Below are 27,227 nucleotides of genomic sequence, written 5' to 3'. Positions count from 1 at the left end.
CTGCCCAGAGCCCCATCCAACCTGGCCTTGAACACCCACAGGGATGGGGCACCCACCCCCTCTCTGGACAGCCTGTTCCAGCCCCTCACCACTCTCTCTGTAAAAGACTTCCCCCTAATATCCAATTTAAACCTTCCTTCCTTCAGCTTCACTTCATCCCCCTTGTCCTGCCAGTCTCTGCCCTTTAACAAGCTGATTCCCCTCCTGTTTCTCTGCTCCCTTCAGGGACTGGAAGGCTGCAATGAGGTTCCCCTGCAGCCTTCTCTTCTCCAGGCTGAACAAGCCCAGCTCCCCCAGCCTCTCTTCATAAGGGAGGTGCTCCAGTCCTCTGATCATCCTTGTGGCCTCCTCTGAACCCTCTCCAACAGTTCTGTATCTTTCTTGTAGATCTGTCTCTATGCCAGAGAACTGGTTTCCCCCCCATTTTTTGGTCACCTAAGTCCCCATCTGAGCAAAGGAGAACCCCAGATGCTTGTGACCAGGATGAAAAACCTCCCATCTGATATAGATACACTGAGGGATTAAACAACATGGGGGAAAATTGCTGTGAGTGTCTCAGCGTGGCATGTACAGGGATGCTGGCACCTCCCTCTGAGGCAGGACTGGTCTCCTCGTGCAGTAGGCTGCCTGGTCCTCTCGTGGAGATTCTACTACTACAGAGGTGTTGGTAAAGAAAAGGAAAGATTGGTGATTTTTTTAATCCCAATATCAGCAGCGATTTTCCCTCTAGAGGGCAGAGGAGGAAAGAGAGAGAGCGGGAAGGGAACTGGAATGCGCTGGGGAAACCTTGCAGAGGTTTCAGTACAGACCTGCAAAGCCAGAGATGGCTGGGAGCGGCGTGGAGTTGGGCCACCAGCTCCATCCTGCTCCCTCCGTGCTTCTGGGGTCAGACAGGTGTTTCTTGGTCATTGAAAAACTGGGTTTTGATTTTTCTGAGCGCTCATTTCACTGGCATGGGTTGCCCAGAGAGGTGGGGGAGGCCCCATCCCTGGAGACATGCAATGTCAGGCTTGATGGGGCTCTGAGCAACCTGATCTAGTGAAGATGTCCCTGCTGAATGCAGGGGTGGGACTACATGGGCTCTGAAGGTCCCTGCCAACCCAATGCATTCAACGATTCATGTGTCAAATTGTGAATTTTGTTTTGCTAGAGAGGTGCCCTGGGTCCTTGGAAGTCTCAGTTCAGCTGTCAGTCCTTGGCCAGGCAGCTCAGCTGCCTTTGGGCTCACACAGATGTGGGCTGGCTGTCTGTCTGGGCCACCTTAGACACTCAAGTCTTTGCTCCCACCATGGCTTTTGGGCAAAGCTGGTGGCAAAGCCACAGCAGAGGTACAGGCTGTACCTCTGCACCCAGCATGGTCCCCGCAGCCAGCAGCCAGCTTGATGTGCACCCACTGACGTGTGCAGCCCGTGGCAGCTCCCTGCAGCTGCTCCAGCTGTAGCTTTCCCATACTCTGTAGGGTGCACCCCACGTGAGGAACCTGCCTGTGTTGAGAGAAAACCTTTCCCCCTCTCTTTCCCTAGGTGACACAGCCGTGGTGCTGTCTCCTTCCGTGGCGGGGCTGCCCTCCCAGCTAACACACGTCTCCTGTCCCCTGGTAGGAAATGGAGTCGAAGGTCTCCGAAGGCGGCTTGAATGTCACCCTCACTATCCGGCTGCTGATGCACGGCAAGGTAAGGGGCTTCTGGCAAGGGGTTTCTTTGCAGCTCCCTCTCTCACCTCTGCTCCAGGCAGCACCACATGTCATCTCTGGAGCCCTGGGCTGCCGGGAGCAGGTCTCCTGCTGGTGGGGTAGGTGGGGATGGCACAGTGGTGGCACAGTGCTCCTGGTGCCTCTTGAGGTTGCCCTCTGCCCTGTCCTTCTGCAGGTGACAGTGCACATTGGGTCTTTGCTTCATTGTGGGGCTGGGCTTGATTATCTTCATGTTCTGTAATCTCAGTTTCTCAACTCCTTTGTGTTTGGCTTTTTTCTTTTGTAGGAAGTTGGAAGCATCATCGGAAAGGTAAGGGCATGGCACGTTTGAATTGTGTGTTTAATGCTGTCGCCTCCACCGTTCGCTGCCTGTGGCGTGGTAGACACCAGTCACCTCCTCCCTGTAATGTCCTTAAATGTTTGGGGTGCACAAGCTTGTCGCTGCATCAGTGAGACAGAAATCTGGAGAGACCCACACTGGGCTCAAAGTCCATTCCCTAAAAAACCCATACCATCCACCTCACCTAGTGCTGTTTCCAGCTTCCTCACTGAGGTGATGGATAGGTGTTTATGATCGTGTACCTCTGGCGTTTTAATCAAACAGATTCATCAAGAGAGATTAAAACCTGTCACGCAGACCAGTTTAGCTTGTGCAGGAAAGCTTCACGAGGTGCTCTGCTCCCCAGTGCTTGCCATGGTGGTCTGGAAAGTCCTGGCTGTGCAGGACTGGGCTTTTGGGGGCAGGTTCATGGTAGCAAAGGTTTGCAGCACAAACACCTTCTCCTATATGCTTGCACCTTATATTTCCTGTCTAGACCTGAAGAGATTCACATTTGTACCTGCTTTATATATGAATATAAAGATAGTAGATCCCTCCAAAATCACTCTGAAGCACCATCTTTTCTCAACATCTGATCAGTTTCTGAGCATTTTCCATGTGTTTTTTTTTTCCTCCACAAGACAGAAGTGAAGGTTGAAGCTTCAGATGTGTAGATGGTTTGTCTGTCATGCCCCACAGCTGTGGGGAACAGGCCTGTGGTGGCTTACACCCTCAGTTCTCCTGCCTGCTTGGAGATGGAGGGATGGGTGTCACAGAGCTGCCCAGATGTTTGACCATGTGTTGCCATGTGTTAGAGAGAGATGAGAGTTCAGAAAGGTTGTTTTCGAGGTGGGAGTCTTGAACGTTTAGTAACAGCCTGTGTTTCTGCTGCTTCTTTCAGAAAGGAGAGACTGTGAAGAAGATGCGTGAGGAGGTGAGTGGTTCTACTCTGTAGGATGATTTGGGGGAGGATGGGAGAGAAGCGGGAAGTGCCGTTGAGCTCTCTGGTCCGGCAGCATGCAACACAGCACCCAGAGCTGCCCATTGCCCTATGAGATGTGTATGGTAACGCCCAGGGTCAGGCCAGAGCTCCTTGGTGTGGGTTTCTCACTCCATACTCAGACAAACTCCCATCACATTTAATGGGAATTTTGCACTAAAAGACCCAAAGATGCTTGGAAACCCTTACTGAGGGTCAGGGCAAGGCAGTACTGGAAGCACCATGGGGCTCAGGGATGGGAATTTTTAAGGTTAGGTGGTATGTTGAGAGACTGGCACAGAGGATGATGAGGGACCATGTGCCTCTGGCACATCCCCATGGGTTGCTTGGCTGCAGCTGTTCAAGGGCTGCCTTTCTCATTCCAGAGCGGAGCAAGGATCAACATCTCCGAGGGAAACTGCCCTGAGCGAATCGTGACCATCACCGGCCCCACTGATGCCATCTTCAAGGCTTTCGCCATGATCGCCTACAAATTTGAGGAGGTGAGTGACATGAGCCTCTTTCCCCAGGAGCGCAGAGTTGAAGGGTTTGCATCAAGACCAGGGAGTTCTGGGCTCCCTGGTATAAAAAAGCCAGGGATGTCCGGGAGACAGTCCAGAGGAAGCTACAGAGATGATGAAGGGCCTGGAGCATCTCCCCTGTGAGGAAAGGCTGAGTGAGCTGGGGCTGTTCAGCCTGGAGAAAAGAAGACTAAGGGGGCACCTTATTATGTTTATCAATATCTTATGTATGGGATGCAGGGGGAAATGGGCAGCCCATTTTCAGTGGTCTGTGGGGACAGGACAAGGAGCAATGGCTGAAAGTTAGAGCGTAGGAAGTTCCACACCAACATGGGGAAGAACTTTTACCCAGTGAGGGTGAGGGAGCCCTGGGACAGGCTGCCCAGGGGGTGTGGAGTCTCCTTTTCTGGAGATATTCCAGCCCCATCTGGACGCTGACCTGTACAATATGAGCTAGGGAGCTGCTTTGGTAGGGGAGTTGGACCCGATGAGCTCTCGAGGTCCCTTCCAACGCCTGTGATTCTGTGATCAAGACCCTTGGTGGCCCACCAGCCACGTGGACCTCTGGCTTGCCCACTGCTGGAGCCAGCAGTGCAGATGGTAGTGAGATGCTACCTCCAAACCATGTGTTCCTGGCTGGACTTGCTTAATTGGCACATGACCATGGCACAAAACCTTCCAGACATCTCTAAGTAGGCCAGAACCGTGCTTCAGTGAACTCTCTGAGAGGTTTTGCAGTTAATTAGCTGCAGGGATGTGTAATGATGCAACTGCAGGCATAGACCAGCGACAGCCTGGGGTATGTGACCCCTCTATTCTGACCCAGGGCCTTTGGGTTGGCCTGGATGGCAGGCAGCTGGTTGGGTACCAAGGGCTGATGCACCGTATTCTTCCTTCCCAAGGACATCACCAACTCGATGAGCAACAGTACTGCTACCAGCAAACCTCCGGTGACACTGCGGCTGGTCGTGCCAGCTAGTCAGTGTGGCTCACTGATCGGCAAAGGAGGCTCCAAGATCAAGGAGATCAGGGAGGTAAGTCAGGCTTGATTTCGTTATTGCATGTCATTGCAGCTCCAAGGAGCTGATCTACTACCAAGGAGGAGCTGCCTTGGGAAGGGGGATCCTTACACTGCTAGCGTCATTGCTTCCCAGAATGGTCCTGCTGGTGTAGGAGCAGCATCCCCTGGGACCCTGTGCAGGGCAGTGCAACTCTCGGCAGATGCGTGGCCCCAGAGCTGGAGCTGGCTGTGAGGAAAGGCATTCAGCTGTGGGATTTCTCCTCCTCTCTCTCTTTCTGTCTCCAGTCAACAGGTGCTCAGGTTCAAGTGGCGGGGGACATGCTGCCCAACTCCACGGAGCGGGCGGTGACAATCTCGGGGACACCTGAAGCAATTATCCAGTGTGTCAAACAGATCTGTGTGGTGATGCTGGAGGTACAGTCTGTAACAAAGGGGGTAAAGTACATAGGAAAAAAACCCCACCCAAACCCAGCTGGCACCACAACAGCGCTGGAAGCTGTGGAGTGTGTCTCTCGTACCCTTTACCACGCGTTGTTGGTCCACTTTCATTTCCTGGTACCTCTGTTTGAAACCCACCTGGTGTGTTTTCCCTCACCATCACCTGGTGTTTGTAGAGTCCCACATTGGAAACCTGTCTGGTCAGGTGCCCCAAAGGAGGTGGCTTGTGTCATAGCGCCAGGGTGGCTTTGGGAGAGAGCGAGGAGCCCAGGCGGGCTGGGAAAGCCGTAGCCTGGTGTTCCGACAGCACCCAGAGTGCCATGGGAAGGGGATGGGAGCTGTGTCCACTCCACCAAGAGCCTGGCTTCCTTCCAGTGCAGCTCACGGTGCCCTGTGAGGACTCTGGGAGGAGGAAGCCAGTGCATCCTCCACACTGGGGGAGCCGGGGCTGTGAGTGCAAAGCTGGGCTCCAGTGAGCACGGCAGGAAGGGCAGTGGTGGAGAGCAGGGTCCATAAGGGTGCATGGCCCTGTGTCCAAGGTGCTGCTTTCTGGGAGAAATGCTGATGAGCAGAGCTGGGAGATCCCTGTCACGGAGAGATGCTGCTGTGCCAATGGGTCATTGCCAGGGCTGACCACAGCCACATGCCCCACGTCCACACCTGCTGCCTTGAACGGGAGAAGCTCCAGGAGGAAACCCCTTGGAACAGGGGACGGTGACACCCTTCGCTCCTTGTCCCTCCCAGATGTGGACAAGCACGGAGCTGCGTCAGGCCCCTCTGTCTTGCTGTGCATCCCACACACCGCTGCCCTACCCCAGCAGGGAGGACTGCGTTGGCTGCTGCCAGGAGCTTCAGGCGGGGGTGCCAAGGCTTGGTGGAGGCGCGGCAGAACCGAATGTAAGCGATTTCAGCTTGTCAGCAGCGCAGCTCAGGAGGAACTGCCATGAACCACCTTCCCCACTGCTGCTGGGAGAAATGCTCGGGCAGGAGCCCAGGGATGCTCAGGCAGATACACTGCTGCCAGAGGAGTGCAGTTGGAGCTGGATGCTGGACACTGACTCCAGGTCATGCTCTGGCCGGTGGCAGCAATGGGGCCAAGGAGATGCTTGCAGCTTTGTTATAAGTTCTCACTGACTGAAGAAAGGGGATGCTGAGTGTTCTCATTGACTGGAATCAGGGACTTCACCAGTTCAGGAGATGCTGTTTAGAAATCTTTTAGTCTTAAATTACCTGACCATGGAAATCCTCGCTCGTCCCCTCCAAGATCTGTAACACAGTAAAAGCAGCAGCAGGTTTGGGGTTACAGGGGCTGTGCTTTGATGGTGCAGCTTTCCCGCAGGCCTGTGCTTGGCAGCAAGAGGGGGACCTGCCACTCGGCTACAAGCAGACATCTAGAAGAATGTACAGGAAAAAAGTGAGGAATTTTCCATGAGGTACTGTGTTTGGTAGCGCCTGTCTTTACGTAGCAGCAGCTGGGTTGCTTCACTGCGGGTAGAAGCAGGAAGCTTGTATCTGAAATCTCTCCTGATCCCTAGAAACCTTCAAAATATCTTCTATGGCTTGTTAGTTACGTTAAAGAGAAAGCCAATAGAGAGAATTTTGATTCTCCCCCTCTGCCCTGCTCTAGTGAGATGCCTTGCAGTGCTGTGTCCAGTCTGGGGATGCAGCACAAGGACATGGACCTCTCAGAGTGGCTCCAGGGGATGCCACAAGGATGCTCAGAGGGCTGGAGCTCCTCTCCTACAAAGACAGGCTGGGAGAGCTGGGCTGGTGCAGCCTGGAGAAGAGAAGGCTCAGGGAGACCTCCAAGCCCCTTCCAGTCCTTGAAGGGCCCTACAGAAAAGCTGGGCAGGACTGTTTGTAAGGGCATGGAGCAATGGGATGAGGGGTGATGGTTTTAAACTAGAAAATGGGATTCTTAGGTTGGATATTAGGAAGAAGCCCTTCCCTCTGAGGGTGGTGAGACCCTGGCACAGGATGCCCAGAGAGATGGGGGAGGCCCCATCCCTGGAGACATCCAAGGTCAGGGTGGATGAAGCTCTGAGCGACCTGCTCCAGTTAAAGGTGTCCCTGCTCAGTGGGGACTGAGTGGCCTTTGAAGGTCCCTACCAACCCAACAAATTTGATGAGTTTATGATAACTTGGGTGAGAAGATCCTGTGCGCCACGGGACGCATCACTACCGCTTGATGTGCATCACTAAAGCTTCTGCTCGGACCTACCCAGGTACTGCTCAGGCCACAGCAGGGAGGTCACGCTGCTGCAGGAGGAGGGCTGAGAGTGCCTCAGCTGCCAGCGTCCATCTGGCTGCTCACATGGACTGCTGCCACTATCCAGCTCTAGGATAAGGTCTCCGGTGTTGCCATCTAGGAGTGCTTTCTGGCCACTGGCTCTGCTGAGCTCTGCAGAGCTCAGGACTGTGGCCAAAGTGATTGCTGCCACTTGTCCCACCAGGATATGGGAAGTGTCGAACACAACGATGGTGCCTTGAAGCGCTCGCTACGCAGCCATCCCCACCCCAGCTTGGATGGCGATAGCCCAGACCAAGTCCTGAAGGTGGCCCTGTCCTGGTGGTGAGGAAGATGAGTGAGGTCAAACATCATGCTGGGTCGCTCAGACAGGCTGCTCGCTCCTTCTCATGCCCATGCTCCTGATACCGTGCGGCAGCTCCTGGTGCTCGGTGGGGCTGGTACCTCTCCAGGGCAGGCTGCGTGCACATGAGAGCTCTCGGGCTGCAGAGAAAGGCGCTGCTCAGGGAGGCTCATGGCATCCAGGGATGAAAAGCCTGGTCCATGGCTGTACATCTCCATCGCGCTGCACCTCCAGGGTCAACTTGGGGTGTTTTGAGGAGGGCGCTGCATTCCAGCATCGAGCTCAAGTCCAGACTGGGTGATGCGGTTTTACAGAGAGCGAAGGGCAGCAGAGGGTCTGGGAAGCGATTTAGGGGGCCCGTGCCTCGGCGGGGGATCTCCTGTACCCCAGGTTGTCCTCGTCATCCATTAAACTCCAATTTCCCCTGTGTCCTCCTGTCCAGAAACGCGGTTTGCCTGGTGCGGGTGTTGCTGGCAGCGGCCCCGGGGGCCGTGCTCCCTCCGTCGGGTGCTTTCTAACGCTCTTTTTGCCGCCGTTTCAGGAAAGCTGTTTCTAATGTTCTCTCTCCCTCTCCTTGTCCCTTTTCCTAGTCCCCACCAAAAGGTGCCACCATTCCCTACCGCCCAAAGCCCGCCTCCACCCCTGTCATTTTTGCAGGTGGTCAGGTAAGAGCCGACCCGCTTGCAGCCTCCACTGCCAACCTCAGCCTTTTACTGCAGCACCAGCCGCTGCCCGTTAGTGCACTCAGGTTTCTTGCCTTCTGACTTGCATGGTGTCATCCCATCCGTTGCGTGCCACAGCAGGTGGACTGAAAGCTCTTTGCAGAACCGCTGGCAGGGTGGGAGAGTGTAGGTGAGGTGGGATTAGCTCCCTGCGGTGGCTGCTGGAGGGGAAGGAAAGGGCGAGTCCCGGGGAAATAGGGTGTCAGGGGTGCTGAGAGCCCATGCACCAAAGAGAATCATAGGGTCACAGAATGTCCCAAGTTGGGAGGGATCCGTAAGGATCATCAGTCTCAACTCCTGGCTCCACACCAGTTACCAACCAAACAGTTACCAGCAGGAAGGAGAAAATGAGCAAAGCCTCACTGAGGAGGAGGCTGTGACCACACTGTCACAGCGTCTGCCAGGGTTTGTCTTCTGGCATCCCTGGTCCCATCAAAAGTAACTTTGGGCAGCTGTGATTGATCCGAGATGGGAAGAGCTCGTTCCAACCGCTCCAGGACCGTGCTGAGCCTCCGTGAAAGGGTCATCCCCATCATCAGTGCTTGGCTAGTTTGGGGTGCTGCTTCCTGACCCCCACCCCAAAACGCCATGACCTGCAGAGCTGGCCCTCAGCTCTGCCCACGGGACGCCCCGTATTGCAGCACTATGGGTGACGCCACCCGGGGTCAGTCCGCAGGCTTGAAGCCATGATGGGCTGTTTCTGGCGGCCCGTGGGATGCAGATAACCGACACCTTTGGCAGATAACGTGCCACAGGAGCTGGCGGTTGTTCTGCAAACAGAAATCAGGTCCCACAGCACCTGATTTGTGAAATGGGAGCAGATTGAGTAGGCAACTGGTTTTAGGAGGGGATGTGAGCTTTTCCCACCTGCCTGTAGATGCCATCGTATCACGGTGCAGGGGTATCCATCAGGACAGGGGCTTTTCCAGGGGTTCCAGCAGCCAGGTAGAGTCAGGAAGTTACCTCAAACGCTGCCACACACGTCGCTTCTTTTCTCCCCAACCGTAATAAATACCAGAAGGGCAAACGAAGGATGGGAGCGCAGCCCGAAGCACAGGCTATTTCAGGCAGCGTGCTGAATTCACATCTCTGAGTCACTGCCAGCGTCAGGATGAATGTGCCATTTGGTCTGAGCGGCCATCCTGGGAAAGAGCTTTGAGTCCAGCTGCTCGGTGAACTTCTCTTCTCAAAAAGGGAGAGTAAGATGGAGGTAGCGTTCCTCCTGCTTGGTGAGAGGTCGGGGTCTTGCACAGATGCGACTCTTGTGGGAAGAAGTGACCGACTCTGACATGGGAGCTCTTCCCTGCCATCCCAGGGGAGTGTTGGAACGGCAGAGGACAGCAGGTGACAGGGACAGCACGAGGTGCTCAGGGTGGGTTGAACCTGCAGGAGCTCAGCAGGCTGAGGGAAACATAGTGGCTAATGGCAGCTGCCAAAGGGACAGTGCCCATCGGCCATGGACGAGTTTAGCAAGCCGGCGTCATGCCTGTGGGTGCTGTCAGAGCTGGGTTGCATCTGTCCAAGACACCTTCCCGCCTTTTAATCAACTTTTATAATCAACTCTTCTAATTAAAAAAAAAAACCCGAACAGCCCCAAAAACAGCGACCAAATCAAAAGGTCGGGGAAGAGTGAAACTGTTGGAGCAGCCCCTGCCACGGGCACACCAGTGCCCACTGTGCTGCGATGCCAGCAGGCACTGGCACAGCTGTTTCTAGGCACAGGGCTTTGCCTCCTCCCTCCTCCAGGACTTTTGGGCTTGGTTTTTGGGTTGGTTTGGGTTTTTTTTTTTTTCTTTGCAGTAGCAAATTTGCAGGAGGTTGAGAGGGCTTTTTTTTTCTTTTAAATTTATTAATTCTTTCCTCTTTCCCTCAGCTATCTTTACTCTCCCTTTTGAAAGTGTTCTCCATCTCTCTTGCCATTTCTTTCAAAATCATCCGAATTAACGTGTCAACCAGTGAGATGATACGTTTTGCTAGCTGGTTTAAGTCCTAAATATCGGGCTCATTACACACCACGGTGCTTATTTGCATGTATAAAAGAGGAAAGGATTGCTACAGATTAGAGCAGAACCACTATATCCATTTGCTTGGCAGGCACCAGCATGGGTTTATCAGTTAGGTGAAAGGCATTGCAGCCTGTCCCTGAGCCCTTAACACACTGGGCGAGACATCACCGCCACGCTGCCCAGCTGGTTTTGCACACTGGGATATACTGGGTTGGATGTAAAGCCTGTTAAAAGGGTTGTGCGCCCAAAAATACAGGGAGGCTCACTGCACTGGCTCGCATTTAGGCACCAAGGGCGGTGGTGATGTCACTGTGCATCCACTACATGGCTGATTCTGGTTGGATGAAGCCTTGTGCACAGCCATGCCAAATTTCCCTGCAATTCTGGCACCTTTAAAGAGGTGTTTCCTTCCCTTTGGAAGAGCCAAATGCTGCCCAAGCCCTTCGATCAGAGGGGTATGGCTCCCTCACACCCCACAGACTCTCTGTCCCAGAGAATTTAACGCAGCACAGCATGGAATGTGCTTCCCTCCTGCCCCCCAGCCTCAAAAATCAATCCATTTAAGTCAAAACTCCAGACCCTGCACCCCATTGTCACTGGCAGCGGAGTGAGACTAGATGCTGTGTGATGATGGTGTAACGCTCAGCTCCCTGTGCTTGGATTTTTGGGGGTAGTGTGGGGTCCTGGGTGGGCAGGATTGGGAGCTGAGCCCCTCTTTGGCGTTTACCCCCCGTGTCAGGCAGGGAGGAGCAGAGCCCGGGGACAGCAGTCTCCGCCGAGGCACGGGGCTTTGCCAATGCTTCCCTCCAGCCCTAATAACATGGGTTTTTTTGTTTTTGTTTTGTTTTTTTTGGTTCTTTTTCCTTTGCAGGCCTATACAATTCAGGGACAATACGCCATTCCACACCCGGATGTGAGTTTTACCTTCATTTTTCTTACACCCTTTGACATCACTTGCATGCTGTTGTTGGTTCACCTGATATTAATATTAGGCAATAATATTAATAGCATATTTTCAAAGTAACTGGCCATGTGTAGTATCTGTAATACCTTGAGTAGCCTTTAACATTATCACTTCTGAGGACTTGGCCTGATGCTAAATTCATTGCATTGCTCAGTGCTATCCCTTTGTTCTGAGACAAACCGTGCTCTATGCATTTTGTGCCTCGAAATCATCAAAACAAGCAAAAAGAAAAGAAAAAAAGGGAAGGAAAAAAAAGACCCTCTGTTTCCTCCTCGTCCTTAAAATGTTGGTAGGCCAAGGGCTTATCTAGGTGCTGAGCCCCTTGGTGGGGTGGGGAGATGCCAGAGTTCATGTGTGGTTTCTTGCTTGAAGCCTGGGCAGGGGGAATGTGTCTCTCAGGGGTCCTCATCTGGGTGATGTGGAGGAAGGTGCTGAGGCCGGGCAAAATGGCACACCCCCCACCCCCCATCCCCACATGGGATGGAGAGGATGGGCACCCACCCTGCTGCCGGATCTCACCTTGCTGAGGGCTCTGAGCTGGACCCTGGACCGAAGTGGTCACCCTTGGTTTGATGGCTGCCTTGCCAGGTTTGGCTCTCTGTCACCTGGAGAAGGGGTGCAGGGGAATCATGAGGGACGGTACCCGCTCGCTCTTGTGCTCCTCAGCATGGAGACAGGTCGTTCGCTGCTCAGGTTTGTGGTGCAGATGGGTTTGGCTGATGCTCGTGCCATGCTCTCGTGCCTGGGATGGGTCCTGGGGCCACGGCACATTTTGGGGGGTTGTGTAGGGAACATCTGCCGGCACATCAGTGTGTAAACGTGCCAATGGAAGGGCAAAGCGAGTCTGTTTTAAAGGGTTGCTCTGATAAAAGCAGCAGTGAGGCACTGCGATGCCGGCAGCAGGCAGCTGCTCAGCTCCTGGGGGTGAGGTGACTGACTGGGGAGCTCTTGGGAAAAGCTGGAATTCTCTAAATGTGTTTCAGAGGGGATAAAATACCCGGCGAGCCCCATCACAGAGCGTGCCTGTGAGTCAGGGGTCTGCAGCAGGGGCTGAGCACAGAGGGGTGCAGCTTGTCTGCAAGCAGTGTGGTTTGGGTGGCGAGTCCTCTCTAATCAGCCCACAGACAGCAAGAGTTTGGTGTAGCTCAGTGTTCCCCTTTCTGAGGGGTCCATCAGGGTCTTAAATCCTGGGATTACTTTGTGCGTGGCTGAGAATGGCGCGAGGCTGTCGTGTGTTTGGGGAGGGGGGGAAGGGTGTCCCCCTCCTGAATGCTTGCTCCCTGTGGGACGGTGAGGAGCTTTAGGCTGGGTTTTGATGTTTTGATCCGATTTCACCCCATTCAGTGGAGGCTTTGGCTTTCCCTGCAAGTATGTCTGTACTTCGCGCAGCCTGATGGGACGGTCGCTCGGAAATCCTCTTAATCACGCTTCACTTTCACTCCCCAAGTGGAATATAAACAAACCAACCTGTGTATTTAGGGAGGGTGCATCGATGCAGTCTTTGTCCCTGTCCTGGCTTCCCTTTGCAACAGCTTGATGTTCTCCTTGGTGCTTGGCAGGAATAAAATATCCTCACTCCATTGGCTGGCTGCGCCCTGCCCCACTCCAGCAGGTTTGCTGAGACCCAGGACATGTTCTTTGTATGGGGACCACGGGGTCCATCCTTACTCTCGTAGCTCTCTCGCGAGGACTGGTTGTTTTAAGCACTACTCAGTGCAGAATCTTGTCTTGAATGGGATTTTGGGGCTTCTGTGTTCAGTGGGTGCCCTTTTGCAGACTCGTGGCTGCAGAGTGGGCATAATTTTGAATGCCAAGGTTAAAATAAGAGCCTCTGATTTTCTACCCTGGGTAAAACCCACCCAGGTCTTTCAGAGGTTTGGGTATACTTGTAAGTCATTCAGGATGTGTTCCATAGCTACCTGTGAGATTTGTGGTGGGAGATGAAAGGATGGCTGCAGAAGCTGGGAGTGAAATAGATGTTGAGAGCGGGACATCTCCCAAACGAGGGTATCGCCTCTGGGTATTCACCCACAAGATGGAACCGGGTGTTGGTGCTGTGGGTGCCTCAGTGTGGCTGTACATTGGGCCTGACGCTGCTGTCCCATCCCATCTCTCCTAGCAGTGCCGGTGCGGCAGCTCCCCTCTGGTCTGTGGGGTTGGAATAAACACTTTTCAGGCTTTTTGCTTTCAGCTTTTCTTAGGAAACAGGAGGGGAGGTGTTTGACACACCACAAGCAGCTTTCCCTTCAGTGCCTTGGCACAGCTATCCTCCCCTCTTGCAGGCTTTTCTTGCTTGGGGTTTGCTAAACACTGCTACCCAAATTATGTCCTAAAGCTCTTCTAGATCAGTACAAGAAAGGATTTTGGTGTGTTTTCCCCCATCAGGTGAAGCAGGACCCCTGCCCCGGGGGCACAGCCAGAGCCCGAGGGGCTCTGCACCGCTCTGCAGTACCGGCAAAGAGACAGGAGGTTTTGTGTGGACTTCTGCTGGTGGGACGGGTGGTAACAAGGAGTGCACTCTGTAGAAAACGAGATAGTTCTTAGATTAAAAAGCAGGGGTTGCCGGTGCCCCTGCTGGCCGGCAAGAGCGATGGCCCAGTGCTGTATGGGCCGTGCCGTAGCAACGCCTGCAGCTTGTTTTCCATGCTGCCCAGGGAGATGCGCACGCACCTCTTCTTGTAGGGCGGCGAGATCTCTCCCTGAGCCAGCAGAGGCTGGAAGTCCTTGCGTCTGTGCTAGGCAAGGCTCCCTTGGGTACCTCCAGGGACTTGCAGGTGCTTCCCCTCCCCGCTGCTTCCCTCCAGTCTCTCCCCTGTGTGCTCAGTCCCCCTCCCCGGTTTGGTCCCTCCAGCACTTCCCCCTAGTGCTGCCAGCCAGACCTACCCACGCTTCCCCCCCCCCCAGCCCCAAGCCACGCTGCAGGAGCCAGGAGGTTTTTGAGTATCATTTTCCCCCTTTCAAAACTCAGAGATCTTAACTCCTCCTTCTCCCACGCCACAGCACCGAGAGTGCAAGGGGCAGATTGCTTTTGGGGAATGAGGAGATCCCGGGAATGCTCTGTGAGCGCCTGCAGGATCGTTGAGAAGGAGGTCATGATAAAGACCTTCCCTCCCACTCACCGCTAGACTTCAGCCCAGTTTGGTTTGGTTTCTTTTGTTTCATCGGGCCTGTTTGGTTTGGTTTGGTTTGGTTTGGTTTGCTTTTTTAATTGGGAGCAGTGAAATAGAGCACAAAATGTATTCCAAACAAACTCCTCTCTAGCCAGCCACTTTCTGAGACAGGCACGCAAACCTACAAGGGATACAAGGATCTGAAATACCTACTGGTCATGGCTGAAGCCCGTATTTTCCCCACCCTTATAAGGGGCTCGCGCTCGGAACGCACTGACGTGGAGAGCCACCGTCTGTCCGTCTTCCCAGCCAAGGTGCGGCGCGGAAGCATTTGCTGCGTGGATGAGCGGTTCCAGCAGCACGAAGAGGCTCTTCTGGCCCATTGAGATGGCCTCTCTGCTCTGAAGCTACCCTGAAGCGAGGAGCAGCCTCTCCCCACGGGTTGCCAAGCCCAGCAGGGGAAGGCAGCAGCTGGAAACGGCGCAGGCAGCAGCCAGCCGTGTGCCAAGGTGGCCGCTGGCACATGGTGATGGAGCTGAACCATTTGGAAACTGAGGATGGGCTTCTTGCTGGTATCGTACTTCAGACCCTGACCAAGCACTTCTGCCAAAGATTTGGGCTTTATTGCATCCTACCCAGGCCAAGTCCTTCTGCTGATGTTTTTGCCATGCTGTGCCATGGCCTCCTGGTTTGGTTTGGTTTAGTTTTTTTCTTTGGGTTTTATTTATCCCCCCCTTCCCCTTTCCCTCCTCCCTCTCCCCCCTCCCCCTCCGTTATAATTTCATTCTTGATTTTCGGTGTGACTTGTTGTACTCTATGATAATAACCTTCTTAGCTCTAATGTCCCTCCTACCCCTCAGCAGTTGACCAAGCTCCACCAGTTGGCTATGCAGCAAACCCCCTTTACTCCCCTTGGACAGACCACCCCCGCTTTCCCTGGTACGTACCCACACACCCTTTCTAGATATCCTTCTCTTCTTACCTGTAGAGTTTCTTTCTCTTTCTCTTTCTAAACTTGTGCTATTTAACAGAAAAGAGCAGGGCAGGTAAAGCTGAAGTTCAGTGTCCATTGGGAAAGGCTGTCAGGGAGACAGGACGGATGTTTGGGGGTTATGGCGCTCACGGGTGAGCTCTCAGCCATTAACCGTGCACGCCTGGACTGCTCCTGTGAAGCCACGCTTGCCTTGCTCCCAGTTTTGCTGGTTTTCCCAGCAGAAGCGATGAGCACCACTCCCATCCTTCCCCGTCCAGAGGGGAAGCAGCATCCCTCGCTGCACACTGATCCGGACCCTGATGGGACATACCCGCTTTCCCACAGGGGAACGGCTCAGCGCCAGCCAGGGATGCTGCCCCGGCATCTGCAGGGAGCAGAGCCAGGCGGGATGGCATCCCAGCGCTGGGCAGAACGATGGGAAGGAGCCGCGTTGATGGGAGTACGGGCAGACGCCGTGTGGCTCAGCAGCCTCATCCCCAAGGCTGGCGGTTTCACAGTGACCTGGGGAGCAGATAGCACGCAGGGGATGGAGATACTTAAAAGTACTTTTATTTGCTTGCTAGTCAAAGTGCCGGTTGGAAATGCCTTTTCTGACAGTATGTTCATCATATTTTGAGCTTCCTAGATGAAGTGACATTGCTTATCTCCTCGAAGGCAAAAGCATTAAACCTGTTTCTTCTTTGCTCTTCAGGAGAAAAGCTGCCCTTACATTCCTCCGAAGAAGCTCAAAATCTGATGGGCCAATCATCAGGTAAAGCACAAAGCTCCAGGGAAATAAGCAGGCGTCTGTTGAAATCTCTTCCTTAAATAGGACCGTGCCGCTGTTGTGCCCTGAGAGGAACTGTAGTGTTTGTGGAGAGGGCGGTAGGTTTTCTTGGTGGGCAGGGAGAGACCGGGCAGGGCCGTGCCTGCCATCGTCCTCCTGTGTATGGAGGATTTTATTGCCTTGGTTTTTTGGTGCTTGTACGTTACCAGCCGTCTGTGTAACAGAAGGGATGGATCAGAGTCATCGCACTTGTTCTTCCACTTCATTTTGCATAAACTTTGCTCAGAAACAGTAGAAGAACACCCGTGGGAACAGAGCTGAGGCAGGGGTTTAGCCGCCCCGACGCCGCTTGGGGTGAGCTGGGTTTTTTGGACAGGACCCCGAGGAGCCAAAGCGTGGCTGGAACCTTGGAGAAGCGCTGATTGATGTCAGTTGTTCTGCTCCTTCATCCCTATGCGCCGAATGTGCTCACCTTTTATAACCAGCCCTTACTCAGAGGAGTTATCCCAGGACCCGGAGGCTCAAAGACGCTTGGAGCCAGACCTCCTCCTCGGGGTGCCCCCAGGGTATGTGAGTCACTCACGCACCTCCAAAGAGCCTGGGGACACCAATTAACTACGTAAGCCACCGCAGCCCAAGGAAAGACACCCCACGAGACTATCACAAAGACAGATTTCACAAAGACAGGTTTCCTTACACCAACCTGTGCAGCCTCATTCTCTGCGTACCCGAGGCACTAGTTCTACCCTGACCCCCTGATGTCAGGGACTGCAGGTGTTTGTATCAGGGAGGGTCTGGTAGGCTAAAATAACCCATCTTCAGGCAATGGGAAAGGATGTGGCCATTCCTCAATGGCTGTCCTGACGCGGGACTGGCGCAGTACTGTGGCACTGCATTTCCAAAGGGCATTCAGCAGTGCCAGTGCCGTCTGACCGTGGGGCAAGGGGCCCTATCTCTGGATCAGAGGAGCCCAGCCTGTGTTTCCAAAGACCCCGGGGTCCCTCAGTGCTTCTCTGAGCCTGTCTCCGGCGCTGTGCTCCCTCCCACAGACATCTGCCGTACCCACGCTGCTACTCAGCTGAACCTTGTAGCACAAGGCCAAGAGACTGTGATGCCCATAGACTGGGGGGTATGTCCTTGCAGTAGATGCCATCCATCTGCCCTTAGACTGGAAGGAGGCTTGGTGTGAAAGCTGATGCAGGGCAGATGAAACATCTCTTCCAGTGCAGCGTGCAATGAAGTCAGGGTTAAGCATTGCCCCAGGCAGGAGCTGGTTTGTACAGGATTTGGCAATAGCACACATGAAGGAGGGCAGAGGGTTGCCGGGCAAAGGGTCTCACCCCATTCCCTGCCTTTCCATGGGCTCCCAAGCAGCAGAGAGGCCTCCTGCGAGCGTGTGTACCCAGGCGATGGGTCGCTGCAAGGGAGGTGCAACCAGGATGCTGCGTTTGGGGATGGGCAGGGATCATGTGAGAGCGAACCGAAGACACCCGATGTTCTCCTTCCTCGGGGTGATGTTTAAAGGGGATTGCAACCTAAGGCTTCATTTTAGTATTTCAGAACTCTCGCTCTGACAGTGCCTGGTCACGGACAGACACCAGTTCAGACCTGCTGGGGTTTAAATCCTGGGCGGCTGTTGCTGGGGAAAAAAACTGGCCGGGAACTCCTCTTCCTCGTTGCAGAGGACCTCGATGGAAGTGCAGACCAGCAGTACTTGGCCACGGCTTGGAGGACTCGCTCATCACGTGGTTAAGGCAGCACCATGGTGCTGTGCAGTATGTGGAAACCCTGATGGGTTGGGTGACCGCAGGTTCTGTGCTGCCGTTGTCTTGTGTTGCAGCAGCCCAGCAGTTCTGCCCTCCTTGTGCTTCTTTTCTCCGCACAAGTGCCTTGGACTCTTGCACATGCTGCTCTTAACAGCCTTCCTCAGTAGTTCATAGCCTACGGATGAAGGTTGGTTGGGTTTTTTTTGAGGTCACCACGTATTCTTGTATGCCATCGAGCAGCTTCTGTCTTGCAGACTTGGCATATGACATCCCTAATGGATGGGAAGATGGAAAGCAGTGGGACAGGCAGGCTTCGACCTGGCCTGGGAGCGTTACAGCATGCTGTGCTCCAGGGCTGGCCCCAGCCTTTCCTGGCATGGAGCAGAGTGGCCAGGAGAGGCTGGGGCAAAGCACACTGCTGCCTTTGCTCCTGGCTGTGTCGGGCTGTAGGGAAGCAGACTCTAAATCTCCATGTAGTTTGCGGTGTTTTCCCTCAGGGTTAGGAGGAACCATCGGTCCTGGGTCCAGCTGGCAAATGTGTCTTAGCAGCCTGGCATAAATTCAGGGCACAAGTCTGGGGGACTTAAGCTTGCAGAGTGCTTTGCAGGCTGCCACTCTGCCGGATCCCCTGGGGAATCCAGTGTCAGGGCAACCAAGCAGACAAGTTACGAGGGCTGGAGGGCATGTGGACAACCCTGGCGCTGTCTGAGGGTTGGGTTTCCCAACTGGCAGCTGTCCACTGCTGTGTAGAGGAGAGCTTCCTGGGAAGGTGCTTTTCCCACCTCTCTCCAAGAGGAGCACCCTCCTCTGAAGGCATTCCCAGGGGGAGGACAGAGGGTGGGAAGCAAGGCGAGGACAGCTCCAGGGATGCAGGGGGGTGAAAGTGGCACCCAGCTTCCAGCACGGTCAGGTAGCAACCATCCTCCTCCTCCTTGTACCAGAGTGTGTGATCCCCTTCCCCTCCCCGCCCCGGAGCAGGACGCAGCTTTTGCAGTGCTGACTGTTGTGGGAGAGCAGCGGAGCTCCGCCGCGCTGCCTCTGCGAGTTATAACCATTTTCCCTTGCATATGCCCAGGTTTGGATGCCAGTCCCCCGGCCAGTACTCATGAACTCACCATTCCCAATGATGTAAGTAAATCCAAGTGCTTCCTCGGCATGTGTGTGCGTGTATACACACATATATATATGTGTGTGTGTGTGTATATGTGTGGGTATATATACATATATAAGCTGCAAGCATATATGGCTTTGTTAAATATATGGAGAGATGCTCCTATGCCGGGTTCACCCATGCCATGTGCAGTCTGTCCAGAACCAGCCTGCAGCACAAAGGCCCCCCTGGACTTGACCTCATTGGTAGCTCTCCTGGGTACAATCCCCCTTAGTGCTCCTTTCCCTTTCCAAGTGAACTGAGTGCTCATGAAACATGCCCAGTTGACAGCACTGGGATGGGGAGAGAGCTCCAGAGCCCTTATTAAACCATAATGGTTTCATCTGGTGCTGGTTCCAGTGTAGCTACTGGGGAGGGGGTGGAGAGGAGGTAAGTAAATAGCGTTTCTGATGCCACAAAGCATCACACAAGCTTTTGGGGGACGTGTCTCACCGTAGTACTGGTGGCAGTCAGGTTTTGGGTCTGACAGATGGAGGCATTGCGGCAAAGTGGATGTTGGACTGGGATGTTCCGATGGGAGGAGAAGGATGGAGTCATGCTGGGCACCGTGCTGGGTGCAAGGAGGGTGCTTGGTGATGCTCAGGTGGGAGGAGGAGGTGGGGTGAAGTGCCCAACACAGCCAGCACCTGGATCCAAGGGTCTCACTTGCTTCTGGACTAGCCGACCAGTTTCCATGGATTGATAACCAGCGGGTGCTTGAGTCAGGGTCGGGTCAAGCAGGGGCATGACTTCCAGTCTCCGTTCCCATCTCCATCACCATCTTCATTGGGAGTGTATGGATTGGGACTGGCAGCTGTTGCCACTTCTTCCAGCTGTTGGCCAGCACGTGGCAGCGCAAGGGAAGGGCAGCGAGCCTGGCTGCAGCTGGGGTGGCACCTCTGAGATGCTCTCAGTTCTTCCTTCCACCTGAGAGATGTTGTGGTGCATTGGCTTCTGAGCATCTGCTGGCTGGCTAGACCCCTCAGAGATGCTTCACCTCGGGGCCAACCACCGCAGGAGGGCTCTGTGGAGGAGCCTGGTGGCAATAGGGCCAGGTCTGCTTCTGTCCATCCAGCGAGGACTCCTCTCTGGGAGTCTGTGGGGAGCTCTGCAGGTACTCCCGAGGTTGTAACAGCCATGTCTTATGGAGCCTGGGGGACTGTGATCCCAGAAGCAATGATGGCATCTTCAGGAAGATCAACCAACCCTTTGCAAAGGGGCCCTTCCTCCTCTTTAACGTGACAAGGGATCTGCCACGGGACCAGGGAGTGCTCGGAGCATTCACTCGTGAAAGGCTTGGCTCTCACCTGACCTGCACAGCGTTAAATGTCATCACCCATGCCTTCCTGCTTGCTGAAAAACGCCTCCTTAGCTCAGCTCTGTCTCTTGGGGCTTGGAAGGCTCGTCAGTTCCGGCTGCCACCTTTCCGGCTAGCAGAGGGCAGGTTTGGCTTTCTGAAAGCAAAGGGTCTATGGACATGTTGTGGTGGTACAGATCAACTTGTGGTTGCACTACAGAGAAAGGAGACTTGAAGGAAAGCCCATCACTCCTCCGACTGCTGGGAGAAATGTGGACGCTCTGCAGAGACACGTGGATGTTGCTGAACGTCTCTCTCCAAACGGCTTTGGCTCCTCAGGTCTTCCCAGCTACAAGGGATATCTATTGGCTGAAGCATCTCTTGAGTTATTTCTGCACCATGAAGATCAGGATGGATGGCTGTTGGGCTGAACTGTAGCTACTCTTCCAGTCCTGCAGTGGGGTGCGTGTTCAGGTCCCTATAGGAGAAACCACTAAGGTAGCCCCGTGATCTGACAACAGGACCATTGAACTTCTGGAGGAGTAGTCGTCTCTGCTTCTACAGACGGTGACTAAAGTCCAGAAGCTGCCAAGGTGAATGTCCCACCTACAAAATTCCCAGGTGTGACACCTTGGAAAGGAGTTCAAATGCTGATGGCCAAGCAGGGCGTGTGGAAACACCATGTGGCTGTGTTGGAAAAGTTGGACCTCTCGATATGCGTTGCCAGGTGGTGGAAGTGCTTGAGGGAACTGTAATCTGATGTGGAAATGAGTGAGAGAACAAAGACCACTGAGGACATTCAAGCCATTGAAGACTGTATAGGGAATTCAAGCCATGGAGGACCATTGAGGACATTCAAGCCTTTGGAAGTCTGTTGAGGAAATTCAAGCCAACTGGCTCTAATTTTTTTCACAGAGGGTGAAAGATGTTTTTAAGTAGAACTCTCCTCTTCTGCTGGCAACCAAAGCCATGTGGTGCTTGCTTGCCAACAGCGTGCGCACCAGACCCTTGCATGGTACCGAAAGAGCCAAAGGGGGTAACAGGCTGCAGCGAGGGTGTTCCAGCAGGGTAGAAGAAGTATGGGATGGGGTGAGCGATGTGAAGCTATCGATGGTATCAAAGCTGCACCAGCTGATGAGGTTTGAGGTCAAATAGCCAACTTAGGGTTGGGCTATCCCTGGGGAAGGTAACAGGCCTGGTGTACTGCCTTGCCCTTCCTCCTGAAGCACCCTGAAATGCCAGGCATCATTGTGCAGATAATTGCAATCTGCCCTGGAAAGAACAGGGCAGGCTGCCGGACGTGTCCTGGGAGGACTGTGCTCGAGTGCAGGTGGGATTCACCCCCAGGCTGTCCCTCTCCTGTTTTCATGAGCATTAAGGTCACTGACGCCCCAGGGCAGAGGGAGGAAGGTTTTTAGCCGGCGCCGTGCGGTTGTGCTCGCGCCCTGCCGGTGGCTGCCGGAGCTGCCGCTTCTCAGACGTTCCCTCCGTGCTTTTTTTCTAGCTAATAGGCTGCATAATCGGACGCCAAGGGACCAAAATCAATGAAATTCGGCAGATGTCGGGAGCGCAGATCAAAATCGCCAACGCCACGGAAGGGTCATCGGAGCGCCAAATTACCATCACAGGAACCCCTGCAAACATCAGCCTCGCTCAGTACCTCATCAACGCCAGGTGAGACCCCCCCGCCGACTTCCACCGCCGCCACCCGCCGCGGCCGAACCCGTTCCTGCCTGTGCGGTGGGAGCAGTACTCCCTCCCGGCACCGCGGGCCAGGAGGGGCTTCCCTGAGGCCGGCTGGGACGGATGGTGGCTTGCTGAGACCTCTGAGCGGGGACCAGACGTCAGCAGCGGGACCTCTCCCCCCAGCTCTGGCACTTTGGCTGGGGACTGGGAGCTGCTTTGCTGCGGGTTGCGCCGGTCGCCTGCCCACCCGCCACCCTCGCTCAAGGATTTTGCTCGTGGGTGGGTAAAATCGCCGCTGATTTTTCCCTGCGGATGAGGCAGGGGATGGGGACAGGGATGGAACAGAGACGGTGGTGGGGAGGCATCACTTGGGACCTGCTCGCTGCGATCCCAGCATCACTTACTGCCACCTCTCAGAGCTTCTTCCGTGTGCTTCCAGGCGTCCCAAAGGCTCTTCCTCCATCCCGTGAAAAGAATCGGTCCAATAAATGCCAGACATGGGAACGGCCTGATTGCTTCCTTTTCATGCTCAAGAGCTTGGCGCAGCAGGACTTTGCAGAGTCCGAGCCTGGGACACGGGGGTCATACCTGGGGTGGGAGGGATCTGGCAGGGGGTCTGTGAAGGGGAGGTGTATCTGGAGATGTGTTGGGGACCAGCTCCGTGCCGGCGGTGAGCCATGCCCAGGGTGCTCACACAGACCTGTTTGCGCCTGTGGACTCGCGGACGGGGAGCGTGAGGGGAGAGGGTGCCTTTCGCCGGCCTGGCGCCCGCCTGGTACATCCATGCCCTGCGTCGTGGGCAGTCGGTGCCACAATGGAGGCTGCCGGAGGCTGCCGGCAGGGTCCTGAGGATGGGGCGGGATGGGGCTGTTGGCAGCGACTCCGATGTTCACTGGGGTGTGGGCTGGGACTGCCGATGAGGCCTGTACATGCTTTCTCCTCCTTGCACCCAACCCGCCTCAGCCCTGACCTTCAGCAGACCTCCACCATCCCATCCTGCCCTGCTGCCCCTCTGCCCGCACCCACAGCACCTCTCCAGCTGCTCAGAAGAGGGACGGGACCGGCCCCCTGCCCACGGGCATGGCCAAGCGGCTTCCCCCACAGCTCCTTGCCAACCTCCTCCCCCCCACCCCTCCAACCTCTTGAGACAAGAGAGAGAAAGAAAAGAAAAACGAGCGGCTCTGTTACTGGGAAGGGCTGGCTGAGCTGCGGCCCATGGCAGAGGCAGGATGGGGCACAGCTCAGCCACTCCCCTAGATCTGAAAGCCAGAGCAGAACGAAGAAGCAGCTGAGTGAGCTGGGACAGGTGCCTGTCCTCTGCGGGAGGGACGCCAGTGGAAGTGACACTGCTGTGTGCTGGGATGTCCCCTGCCAGCACCCTGGTGGGTCGCACCCCTGCCACGGCGCAGTGCCTGCGATGGGCATTACCTGGCAGCAGCGAGGAGACGGCATCATAGCCAAACATCAAGCTGGCTCTCCTCTCTGTGCCCTGCACCGAGCCCCACGTGCTCAAGCCACCCAGGGATGCTCTGCCCCTCGGTGGGAGCAGGGCGTAGGCAGGAGGAGGAGCAGTGCCCCACAGGGTCTTCGTTTTCTTTTCTGCTCCGGTTATTAAGCGCTTTGTTTTTGTCTCTCTTCCCCCCCACCCCTCTTTCTGCCCCTGTCTATTCTAGGCTGACGTCTGAGGTCACTGGAATGGGCGCACTCTAATTTCCATCCACCATCCTCCACTCCGCACCACCCGACCCTCTCCAGCCACCGGCACTCCACCCAGCCTGTACTGCCTGTACATTTACCGTCTTCCCCTTGCCTCCACAGATACTCTTTCTTTACTAACGGATATATATATATATATATATAAATACACACGCATATGCACACACGGGAACATTTCTTTATGAGCTCCTTACTGTGCTCCCGAGGCTGCTCCGAATCTCTTTGGTTATGGTCCTTGTTTGCAGCATAATGGTGTAATTACTTCATCTGCTTTTCGGGGCGACCGTGAAGGGGGGGGGTGGGGGGTGGGGGCTGTGGGGATGGGGATGGGGGGGTGGGTTGTTTGGTTTCGTCTTTCTGCTGGCAAGACTTCAGAGGATGAGGGGGTCTCTGTGTCAGTCTAGCGTAGCTCCTTACAGGATTTGAGCTGACGTTGGCGGTCCTCGCTGTGGGGTACAGATGCGTGGCGGCCGCCTAGAGCTGTGTTGTGCTTCAGAGTGCTCTTAACTTTTTCCACCTCCCCTCCTTTGACCAAGCTCCCTCTTGGCTTGCTTTGCTTCTCCCGGCTCACCTTGGCGACCCCACATCCCTGCCCTCAGGGTGAGGCATAGTTCCCACCCCATTACCCCCCTGCATCCCACCCCCCTCCACTATCTGGGAAGCAGAACGTGCGGGAGCCCGGCCAACGTGCACGCATGGGTTCGCCCGCAGACTACTTCTCTCTTGGCAACATGGCAGGGTCCAGACAAGCCATTTTCCATACTGACTGAAGGGAATCACACACACACACATGCAGAAATATGCTTCCTCTTTTATTATTTTAACAAACTGGAAGTGGGAGGGCTTCAGCCCGGCAGGATTCATTTCCCAGCGGCCTTGGAAAGCACTCTTTAGACAATCCCCACGAGCAAAACCTTGGGATGATAGCTCAGAAAGCTCTGTGAGCCGGCTGTGTTTGTCGTTGTTTGTGTTCAATAAATGTCTGTGCAGCTCTGCTATGAATGGGCTCCGACTGTTCTTCTCCTGGGTCGCTCCACCTCCCACCCCTCCCCACCACCATCTCCAGCCTCATCCTTCCCTCTGCATCCTCCCGCACCCTTTTTTAGCTGGCTCGGAGGGAAGGTGGTGGGGGTTGTATACAAAGCTTGGTGGTTGTTATCGCCATCATTGTATTTGGGTTTATTTGGAGAACATCCCGAGTGATTCTGAGCTTTCTGTTTTGCAAAGGAGGGCACGTGGCCTGTGAAACGCTTTGGGTTTCCTCAAGATTAATTCCCAAGTTAGGGAATGACAGCAACCATCTCTTACTGCCCTCTTGTCTGGACAGGTCTGCCATGTCTGTGCCCCAGACCCTTCCTTCCCCACCACCCTCTGTGCCCAGCCCTCCCTTCTCCTTCCACCCTTGACTTCTCCTCTCTCCAGGAAGGAAGATACATTTTCCATCTGCTCATTTCCTCCTGCACCTTTCAGGATCAGGCTCCACCATGCCCCTGGGGCAGCTAAAGCCGCCACACTATCCATCTTTGTGCCGTACCACATGGGGAATATAAAGGCCCCAAGACTTGGTGGCCTTTCCTTTTCTCTCTTCCTGCCCCAGCGCCGACTGGTCGGCGCTCCCACAGGGCTGCAGTGGGGATGCTGGGTGATGCCACCACGCCAGCGGAGCCAGGGATAGGCGGGGGCTTACGGGCACCCCTTCCCTAGCAGATGGTCTGGTGCAGCTGTTCGGCGCGGCTCAGAGAGGGCGAAGGGAGTGGGTTTGCTCGAGGCCACGTGCCTGCTATCTGGGCATATCAAGCCATGTCATCTCCCCTTAGGGGTCCAGTCCCCCAGCCCAGGAGCTGGCTGCTCACAAAGCTCTGGAAAGGTGGAGGTGACTGTCAGCCCCTAACACTGAGCATCCCAATTCGCTTGCGATATGTGTCACAAAACCCATGTGCGCTCAGGTCTCTGGAGCATTTCAAGGCTCCTCAGTTACAGGTGCTTCCAGCCCCTTCCTAAGATGCTTCAGTGCCGTTTCCTGACCCAGTGCTCCACTCCCCCTGGCAGTTTGGATTCAGCAGTGTCTGTCTAGTGGCCCAGTAGCCAAACATGCCCTTGCCCCATCCAGGGTAGCACAGGTGCCACAGGGGCTCAGGTGGAGCTGGGGGCCTCCCCCAGCAGCAGTATCGGTGCTGATGCTGGAGTAGGGAGGGAGCCCTGGCATCAAATGTTGCCTCTCCCTGAGGTTGCAAACTGGCCAGAGCATGCAGAGAGCTGCCTGCCAAGGTGGCGGGATGGCCACAGGCAAACAGCACTCCTCATCTTCTGCTCCTCACTCTGCTCCAGCCTGATGATTTTTTCCCTGTTGAAAGAATACAGGGATGAAAATAACAGCCCATCAGTGCACCAGAGCCACTGCAGTGACACAGGTGCTGAGCTGGGCACATGCTGGCCTGCCAAAAGCTCCACATCACTCTGCCACCACCACTGAGCAAAGTGTTGGCAAAGCGATGCTGATGTCCCCCCTCCGAGAGGGATGGTACACGGAGGGAGCCGGTCCATCCTGCTGTGCTCAGCTCTCCTGTGGGGCTGTCAGACAAGCCGGAGCATGAGCAGATTCCCATAGGTGATGGAGGCACATGGGGAGTACCCAAGGTGCAGCCTGCCTCTTCTCATGCTGCTTTCTCAGGGAAAAACTAACTTTTTCTGTCCAGAGAAGGGCAACCAGGCTGGGGAAGGGGCTGGAGGGCAAATCCTCTAAGGAGCAGCTGAGGGAGCTGGGGGTGTTCAGCCTGGAGAAGAGGAGGCTGCGGGGAGACCTTCTCACCACCTACACTGACCTGCCAGGAGGGTGCAGAGAGGATGGTGATGGTCTCTTAAGCCAGGGGACAGGAGATGGGACAAGCAGAAATGGGCTTAAACTGTGCCAGGGCAGGGTCAGCTCAGATGTGAGGGAAAAGTTCTTCCCTGAAAGAGTTGTCAGGGCCTGGCACAGGCTGCCCAGGGAGGGGCTGAGTCACCTTCCCTGGGTGTGCTTAACAGACAGGGAGATGAGGTGCTCAGGGATATGGGTCAGCACAGGACAGGGATGGTTGGACTCGATGGGCTTAAAGGGCTTTTCCAACCTTGTGATTCTGTGAAAAAACAAATCCTCTGGCACGCAGGGCACAGTTAGAAACCAGCAGCAGCAGCGTGCTGACCAAGGCAGAGAGAGAGAGACCCATCACGAGCCAGTGCGCTTCTGGGGTCCGTGCATCCATCGGGCACCTGCGCCCCAAGGAAGGCGTGGGGCCTCATGGGCACGCTGACAGCAGTGAACGCGGCAGTGGGACCCGCAGCCGCTGCACATCGCAGCTGCCCTGAATTTCGTCACTCTGTGTGTGTGTTCTGTGCTCCCCGCGCTGCTCCCCACCTCCACCGAGACAGTGCTGACCAAAATAGGAAATGCCAGATTGGGTCTGCCAGATGCAGTTGAGCTCAGGGGCTACAGGAGAGGAGGAGCAGAC

At 55.0% G+C, this 27,227-nt stretch overlaps 1 protein-coding gene across 1 annotated transcript in view; it reads left to right on the top strand.

Annotated features, from left to right (window-relative positions):
* Positions 1-23,965, top strand: part of PCBP3 (poly(rC) binding protein 3) — a 44,401-nt gene extending 20,436 nt beyond the window's left edge. The window contains exons 2-14 of the mRNA XM_084264766.1: positions 1,524-1,673; positions 1,980-2,003; positions 2,914-2,946; positions 3,378-3,494; positions 4,415-4,546; positions 4,819-4,947; positions 8,153-8,227; positions 11,162-11,203; positions 15,225-15,303; positions 16,050-16,109; positions 18,966-19,018; positions 21,842-22,011; positions 23,697-23,965. Of these exons, the coding sequence (XP_084120892.1) occupies positions 1,605-1,673; positions 1,980-2,003; positions 2,914-2,946; positions 3,378-3,494; positions 4,415-4,546; positions 4,819-4,947; positions 8,153-8,227; positions 11,162-11,203; positions 15,225-15,303; positions 16,050-16,109; positions 18,966-19,018; positions 21,842-22,011; positions 23,697-23,733 (1,020 nt within the window). The 5' untranslated portion in view covers positions 1,524-1,604 and the 3' untranslated portion in view covers positions 23,734-23,965. The remainder of the gene's footprint in view (positions 1-1,523; positions 1,674-1,979; positions 2,004-2,913; positions 2,947-3,377; positions 3,495-4,414; positions 4,547-4,818; positions 4,948-8,152; positions 8,228-11,161; positions 11,204-15,224; positions 15,304-16,049; positions 16,110-18,965; positions 19,019-21,841; positions 22,012-23,696) is intronic.
* Positions 23,966-27,227: the final 3,262 nt, after the last annotated feature.

Source organism: Gallinula chloropus, assembly GCF_964237585.1.
Source record: "Gallinula chloropus genome assembly, chromosome: 5".
NCBI lineage: Eukaryota > Metazoa > Chordata > Aves > Gruiformes > Rallidae > Gallinula > Gallinula chloropus.
The sequence above is the reverse complement of the archived record's forward strand: the minus strand, read 5'-3'. Positions and strand labels throughout refer to the sequence as shown.